Here is a 9,150-nt window from a genome sequence, read left to right on the forward strand (position 1 = left end):
TAACTCTTATAAAACCCATAAAATAAAAGGAGAAATGGAAGAGGGGAGACAGCAAGAAGTAGGGCAGAAATATAGTTCTCATTCAGCTATATAATCTAAGACAAACAATGTAAATATATAAGATTACAACCATGAATAAGGGAGTAAGGATCCATTAGTGCGGTGGTTACATAATCATGAATAAGAGATAGTTACACTGTTACTGCCAACAGTAACGTTATCCATAATTGTACCGTTACTACTAACGGTAACATGATTTAACGGCGGTAATATAGTTTAAGTCATCCATATTTTTACAATAATACAAAAATAGTTTGAATTTTAAAGAAAAAGAATGTACGAGATCGAATCGAATTGAGCGTAGATTTCAGCTTATTATGTTATATCAAATTATCCTAGGTAATAATGTACTATGAAGCACCGACACTTCAAAAATTCTGACGTGTCGTATCCGACACTCCCCGACACTCCAATACTCATTGCAAAGACTCAAAAAAGATTCAAAGGTTACGTTGAGTTGCATTTTGAGTTTTAACTATTAGATTCGTTATATTACAATTACGATTTTATTGAGTTTAATATAAACATTTGGGATATATTATGTTTCTTTGCAAAATTGATGAGTATTATAAGTTTAGCTTTATTTTTTTGTTAAATTATTGAATACTAAATATAATATACATTACATAAATTAAAAATATTATATAATATCAAAACGTGTTCTAACGTATCAGAATTTAACATTTTTTTAAATTAACAGGTCGAAATGTCGTGTCGTATCGTATCTCGTGTCGTGTGTCGGTGCAACATAGATCCTGTATAACTTTATTGTTAAAAATATTAGCAAATAAAACAGTGGCACTGGCGCTATTAAGTTCGCAAAGATTACAGCCTAACACTAAGAATCTAGGATGCACAATATAACATAAAGATAATGACCAAAATGCAAAAGCGAAGGGTTCATTAATTATAGTTACAAGTCTCAGAACATCTGGGGGGAACCATAAACAAAATCCTTCTGTTATGATGCATATGAAGAACAGACCTTTTTAATTTTTATGAAGCCAGAGTGTTCGAGGAAAACACTTAGACAGATTATCTAAATCAAGGGTTGATGAAGCTAGATGATCATAATTGCATCCCTCCTCCTTGAGAAAATCAACTCTAGAACATGAAATCCTTGGAGTAACAACTTCCCTCTTCCCTGATCTTAACAAATTCCCTTCACAACTTCTCAAAGTTGTTACAACCTCCATTCCATGGTAGGACTCAAGTGGTGGCACCCGAGATCCACAATCAGAGTAACAAGTTAGAGTTTGATCCTTCATGATGGGCTTTTGGGATGTGTAATCAGTATAATCTGATTCACTACCTTGTTTAGTGGATGATAAGGACTTCCGTAGAATTCTGCGGGAACAACTAAAGAAATTAAAAGATGACCTCTTCAATTTAGCATACTTAGAATCCGATGTACGAGGTACATAACTGATCCTGAGCTCAATGTTACAACCCAATATGAACTGTAGGCTACTTGCAATCAGTTTCCATGATTTCTCAGCCCTAGCTACATAGTCACGATGGTGGAACTCCAACTCAGCAACTGCAAGACCTGAACATTTGACGATTCTCCATTCAATTACTTGGTACTCAGTACTCACTATATTAGGGAAGATACATTTCAGAAATGGGATCTATTATTTATCTCATATTACATCATATAATCATCTCATGCAATAGAGACAAGATAGTGTGGGGTCCACTATTTTTTAAAAAAGAAAAATAGTGGACCTCACTACTTTGTCTCTATTGCGTGAGATAATTATCTCATGTAACATCATGAGATAATTATTTCCCTTCATAAATATATATAAAAGAATAATTTTATTTTTCTGTGCAATATGTAATTCACAATGATGTAAGAAAATTTGATCAATGGAAATTTAGTGCTGGAAAAAAATAGGGTATAAATACAAGGATTAATGTTTCTCATGTACACAAAAATGTGTGGGGGCATGTGGGCCAATGTAAAGAGAAGATAAAAAAAAATAGACCGGACACATTTTTATATATGTAGTAGATAAAATTATCTTTTACAACACGAGAAACATTAATCCCATAAATAAAAATATAAAATGTACCTTGATTGAAACAAATTGAAGACAACTTTCCATGCTTCCTAAGAAAAGTTTTGAGCCTATTAGATTGACATATCTCTGTAGCTTTATACCATATGGAATCTAATGTGCCCTTGTGATCTTCTTGCACTCCTAATCTATAGGACTTGTCATCACTCTGACATGTAGCAAGATGCTTCAAGCTCTCTGTAGAAGATGTACTGCAGAAATCACCATCTGTACCCAACTAAAGACAAGTTTAGAATAGAAGTTTCAACATCGTCAAACCACTCCAATTCTGTCAACTCCAACCCACAGACACGTCAAAGGAAGAAACAAGTAGAGAAAAAAGCCAAACATACCTTTATCGGAAGCAGCTTTCATACACAACTTGGTATCATTTATATCCACAGATGAATGTTCTACTGAACTTAACTGTAGAAGAGCTGCAGTGAACCATGTATTTTGATTCTTCGAAATTCTCAACTGCTTCTCTGTCTCAGAAAGTATTCTTAATGCACGACTTAATTTCTGCAGGTCCGCTTCTGCTGTGATAAGAGAAGAATGGTGTTTGCAAGGTGAAATACAAGCATGGACTGCAATAAAAATCTAAAATCTAAAAAAGGATGTGATATATTATACTTTAAAGCACTTACTGGTTTTTTTACCATAAAATTTTCTGATTTTAGAACCACCAAGTTCACATTTCCCTGCAACAATGTCCATAATAAGATTTGCCAGCTGTGATATAAGTTGTAAAGGATCTATCCTTGACCTCAACAGCTCCCGGGCTCTTATAATTGTATTTGATATGTCAGATGACAGAGCCAAGTCCAGCAAATCAAGTAATTCATCATCAGAAACGACCCCAGTCTGCAGAACAACAAAGATAATGAAGACAGTTCTCGAGCACATATATATGTACAAAACAAAGCACAAGAAAACTTACAAGCTCGTGGACTACGGAAATTGTGATTTTTTTACCAAGCAAACTCAGCTGATCAAGCATCATTTCTGCATCCCTAAGAGAACCACAGGATTTAGCAGCAATAAAGTTCAGTGCACATTGTTCAAAATAAAGACCTTCTTCAGCACAAATTTTTTCTAATCTGCTTGCAATGTCAGCATCTTTGATCTTCACAAAGTGATACCTCTGAGCCCGGGAAACTGCACTTCGAGGAAGCTTATCTAGATCAGGAGTGATCATCACAAAAACCACATGTTGAGAAACATTCTCTAGGCTATTCAAAAGACTCGCCCATGTTTCACCATGCAATAATTGGCACTCATCAATAATGTACACCTTAAAACATGAGGAAGCTGGAGGGAGGCATGCATTCTTAACAAGGGATTTAACCTTGTCTGCACGATTGATTCTCAAAGAATCCACTTCCTTAACATCTTTACTTCTTCCAGAAAAGAACAAAACACATTCTCTACATACACCACATGGCCTTTGCTCCTCAAGGGTGAGGCAATTCAGTGCAGCAGCAAATATCCTGGACGCAGAGGTTTTTCCTGTACCGCGGGGACCATGGAAGAGATAAAATGATGTTATCCTTCCTCTAGAGATGGCACCCAAAAGAGACCTTCCTACCATGTTTTGTCCCACCAAATCACAGAAAGATTTTGGCCTGAATTTCAAGGATAAACTTCTAGGAGTTTCCAAAGTTGGACTAATTTCACCACCAATGTTTCTCATGCTTCCATGTCCATGAAAATCTGTCTCATTAACGTGCTGCAATATCAAAGGAAGGTCTTCTGCTTCAGAATAATGATTTGATTCTCTAAACTTCGGTGACTTTGACCAACAACAGCTTATTCCACATCCATGGTGATTATCTAGAACATCAACATCTTGAGTCACATGTGCTGAGAAAGCATCACGAACAGAAAGGCATGGACTCCTTACATGGCTTGCAATATCATCCATTACTTCAGACGGTTTCACTTGATTCTTGCGTAGTGAATTTCTGGTTGACTTTGAGTGATCTGTTCTCCCTAATTTCGATAAGGCATTTGATAAATAGCATGATTCCCCATTCTTCAAATGACTACTAGGAGGCAAGATGGAAGCCAAATCTAGTCCTATTTCCCCATGGTTGCTACAACAGCTTTCACTTGGTGATTTATTTCCAGAAATGCCTTGCTGCTCGGGAATAGAGTTAACTAGTTCACCATAGTTCATCTTAGAGTTCAACAGACGACAATCCAATTCAAAATCAGCAGTACCCTGCTCTCTTCTCCCCTTAAAACTGAAATTATCTGATCTTAAAAATCCATCATCTTCAGCATCACATGCATCAGAAGAACTCAGGAACCTCAGAGAAATGGCATTACCCGAACCATTTTCCCAATGTCCATTATCAATCAAAGGAGAGAGTTTGCTAATACCATTAGTTGATGGATCCCTCAATGACCTGACTCTCCTCAGTGCTACAAGAGTTTTAGAAATAGGAATATCCACAGAATGCCTCCGCCCATCCATTACTGTCTTACTCTTATATAGTCAGAACCCACTACAAACAGTGCAAACCAACCTAAAAGAGAAAGAAAACATCAAACACATCCAAAGGAAAAACCAGGAAAAAAAACACATTTGGCACAGAAAAAAAGAGGAGAGGGGGATCACACAACCCAGTAAAGTAGTAAACCACCATATTCCGGAAGATAAGCATAAAAAAGCAATCATTTAGTCCATTCAGAAAAAAGCATAAAGATGAAATTTTGAGGGTAATGAAATAAAAAACACTAAAGATGATAAAATGGGGATAAAAAAGCCAGCTCCTTTCTCATTGTGAGTTTTGCAAGACCATTCTAGCGGGAAATAAGCATCACAAATTGAACAAACATAAGAATAGGAAAAACAAACGAAGTACCTTTGATCCGACAGGAAACAAAAACAATGCCATTACGTCATTAAGGTTGGTTCTTACCTCTACAGCAACATGTACTGTTTCTACACCGTCAGTACTAGAATGAAAAATGGACGGGGTAAGAAAGAGAGAATCTTAAGTTCAAATTTTAATATATAAAAATATTTGGACATGGAAACAAACGATACGAAACGACAAAGTAAGAAAAAAAAAACACAACTCAGCAAATGGAAACAAGCAAAATCTTGGAAACTGACAAAGAAAAAACCCCTTGAATCGGGTAGCGTAGTAAATGGGTTGTTGAAAAAACCCAACTTTGAAACAAAGGCGTTGGTACTTGGTATGGTAGGGGAGATAGAGAAGTAGAAGGCGAAAATGGTAAAGAAGTAAAATGTCATAAATGCGAGGGGGTAATAACTAATAAACACGCCATTAGTTGAGACAGGTAAGGACTAAACAAGTGTCAAGTGTGTGTCCCTTTGAGGCTTTGACGAGTGAGTAGAGAAGTTTAAAGAGAGGAACTTTTGGGTTTCAGAAGCTTGTTTTGTACCCTTTTCTAGCAGAGCCAGATGCTGTGTGCTGTGCAGGTGGGTGAGGGACTCAGCCTTTTACAGAAAGTGGGGTTGGGTGCTTTGTAATTTGAATGGGAACACTTCAGTTAATTTAGTTGAAGAAGAAAAGCTTTAACTATGTATGTTTCCAATTTCCATTTCACTTTTGAGAAATGTTATTTATACAAAAAGAGTCAATACAGACTACACCAAAACTATGGAGAGTGGTAGATTATCGAGAGAAAAAAATTAACGAAAGAGAAAGAAAGGCGAAGGCAAAATACAATGGAATATAGTGAAAGGAATCTTTCGTGTAAAGAAGATAACCGTTTCACTTTATGAGGCCTGATACAAAAGAATTGGTCTTCTTGTTTCATGAATGAAAGAATCTGACATGGATAACTTTAAAATATTTTGACTACTTTGCTTTGTTGACGGTTGCAATTAGGGGTGTTTGGGCTTTGTTTTAAGCATGTGTGTTTAAATGTATCACATATTCACATTTACGATATCTATAATTTGTTATAAATATAATTATTCATCGTCACTTGATTTATTTAAAATAAATAAAAATTTAGCTTAGTTTGTTAGAAAAATAAGATAATAAAAATTTATTTAAACAGAATATCTTATCAACAACACTAATAATTTTATAAAAATTCATAAATTTCTTTATGTCATGCATATTACGTAACTAATCTAAATTGCAAATTAATGCTTGAACCGTATTTCTGCCCAAACTTTTTCGATAAGCATCAATGACTCTTCCTTCAGTGAGCCTTTATCCTCAACTACGATTGTGTTGATATGGTGTGAACTCCGACGATGTAGAGAAGAGATAAAGTGAAGTAAGGGAGAGAAAGTAAAATGATGATGGATCACGAAAAAAAAAAAAAAATTATATTGACTTTAATAAATGAGTAATAGAAAAAATATAAAATAAAAATAATTATACCAGGCTAACCTGGTAGGCTATAAATCTATAATGAGAGAGTTTTGAATTGAAATTTGAGGCATTTTTATTTAATGAGCTTTTATATGAGTCCAAATTTATATCCAACAATCAAAATAAACAGAACATGTCAGGTCAAAGGCCCCTAACTCTTTTAACACCCCTAATTGCAATATGTGTTAATAACCATATATTACAGTATGTATGTATTGTATAGATTAAGTGACAGTTTGAATTTTCTCTTTTTTAAGCTAGAAGTTACTTATAAGCATAATTTAGGCCCAACAGATTTTGGGAAAAGCTCTTACAATAAAAAGCTATTTTTTTTAAAATAAAGAAAAAAAATGAAAGCTAAAAGCTCTTATTTGATTTTCTTGAATTGTGTTTTTTTTTAATGAAGTTATAAAGATAGAGAGAAAATAATTTTTTTGAAATATGTACTTTTAAATAACTTTTAAACTAAATTTTTTATGTGATTACCAAACAACTTTTAACTTTTTTTTTAAACTCTTTTTTTAGCTTTAGCTTTAGCTTATAAGTAGCTTATAGTTTAAGAAAGAGAGAATTCAAACAGGCTCTAAGTATCTTTCAAAAAATCAGCATCGTGAAATTTTTATTATTATTATTAAAACACTAACTTAATATTTATAAATAAAAATAATAATTAAGTTAATGTTGAGTATCGTTCTATGTTAAACTCTGGATAGTGGATAGAGTATATCTGGTCTAGCTTCGGTGAGGCTTTCAGAACCTTGAGTTGGTCGATGAATTCTTTTTCATTTCTTATTGAATATCGAGGTGGTGTGAACTTATAAAACTCTCATGTGAGATTCATAAGTTTTTTGAAACCCATGAACCCCTATTCTAGTGAAATAGGGCGCGTGAGAAGATTTGTTAGGTATAGAACCATACAAATTTTATACAGATTTGCGGGGAGGCAAATTCGCTGTCATGCCACATCATATTATGCATGTTAATCTGCTTGGTCGAGGCACCTTGTCAATCTGCCCATTAAACCACGTTATCAATCCGAGCAATAACTAAAATAATATTATAAAAATAAAAGATAGTTTAATTGGCGTAGAAGAACTAAACACGTGAAAGTAAAAGTATGTGTTCGATCCTCGTAAGTATTATATTTGGAAGGAATTTAAAGCTTAAATCATGGGATCTATTACAAATTGGACTAATCGCTAAACAATAAACAGATAAAAATATCTAAAAAAAAAACTAAAATAATATTTATTTGATTTTTTATTCACAATATCAACAGAAAAGTATAATTAATCATTGGCTACAATTTTAAAATTTGTTTTTTATAATATATAAAACTTAATAGTTAATACACCTTATATTTGAATGAGAAAAAATAAATTTTATTATTTTATAATAATTAAATTTCTACACACAATTCACTTAATATAAAACAAGTGTATAATAGTTATCATAATATATTTTCAGAAAAAATATAATTTTTCCTCATAAGAGATAAAATAGGATAAACTTTAATTTATTTTAGGGTTTAGTGTGTATCATTTTTTTTTTTTTTTGATAACAAGTGTGTATCATTTTAAAGGATATAAGTTGTGTCTTTTTAATTTTTCACTCTATGTACTCTTGGTAATACATAGTTATAACATGAATTTTTTTTTCAGTTTATACGTCGGCTAATATGACTTAGGAGAGAAAAAAAAATAATTTTTCATATTATAACTATGTACTATTAAAAGTACATAGAGTAAAAAAACTAAAAAGACATAATTAACATCAACAAATAATTTCCCCTTTATTTTAAGGGATTTATATTCATCATGTAACATGATACAATCACTTTTCCTACACACAATATTTTGTGGGGCCCGAATTTTTTTAAGCAAAAAAAAAAACTAAAGCACAGAAAACAAATCTATATAACATAACACAATTATTTTTCCTACATCATAACTTTTATAAAACCCTTATTTTTTTTATTTTTTTTGGTACATTGCCAGGAGGTATCCCCATTCAACCTTCTCCGGGCACCATGCCCTCGAGGTATGGCCAGTTTGGGCTAGCCCCTCATTGTAACAGTGGGTGCACTAAGCTTCGCAGCTGGAAAAAAGACGAGACTAATCCCCAACCGAAGATTTTTGACTTATCCTCTGGCCCTCGAAGATTTTCCAAGAAACTGCTTGAGGCAGGGATTGATCCCTGCACCAAGCAATTCCTTGAAAGCTCAGCTGCCAACTGAGCTAGCCTTGGGAATTATAAAACCCTTATTTTAATGTACATGAATCTGTTAGTGGTGATGAAAAATTATGAACCAACCTCTCTCTACAACTTTTACCATTACCAACAACTAACTTTTATTCTTCTTCTTTTTGGATATGAACCAATTATTGATTTTATGATTTTAGAAAATGAAATACTTTTTTAATATTATCTCTCAATTCATGAATTATTCAACTAATTCAATTTGAGCTGGACAGATCCCGCGGCAAAGTCCTCCACCGTCAAAATTTAATACAGCTGCAAAACGAAATAAATTTTTGAATACTCTCACTATTATCATGAAGTTTAAACACTCTTATCGGTTTTGAAACTTCATTCAAAATATTGATTTCATAGTCAACAATAAGAATTCAAAATTAATTATAAAAAATGCCGAGAGTTACGTA

General features: G+C 33.3%; 1 protein-coding gene across 1 annotated transcript; it reads right to left on the reverse strand.

Moving 5' to 3' along the window:
- Positions 1 to 1,049: 1,049 nt before the first annotated feature.
- On the reverse strand, positions 1,050 to 4,602 carry LOC133305291 (protein STICHEL-like 2). Its single transcript, XM_061505465.1, has 5 exons — positions 3,064 to 4,602; positions 2,786 to 2,987; positions 2,477 to 2,683; positions 2,139 to 2,351; positions 1,050 to 1,609 (listed from the first exon to the last, which is right to left on the reverse strand). The coding sequence occupies exons 1-5, from the start codon at positions 4,600 to 4,602 to the stop codon at positions 1,050 to 1,052; spliced, it is 2,721 nt and encodes a 906-aa protein (XP_061361449.1).
- Between the last annotated feature and the right edge of the window lie 4,548 nt (positions 4,603 to 9,150).

Source organism: Gastrolobium bilobum, unplaced genomic scaffold (genome assembly GCF_033153095.1).
Source record: "Gastrolobium bilobum isolate Gb01-03AN ecotype WA unplaced genomic scaffold, APGP_CSIRO_Gbil_v1 utg44380, whole genome shotgun sequence".
NCBI classification, from domain to species: domain Eukaryota; kingdom Viridiplantae; phylum Streptophyta; class Magnoliopsida; order Fabales; family Fabaceae; genus Gastrolobium; species Gastrolobium bilobum.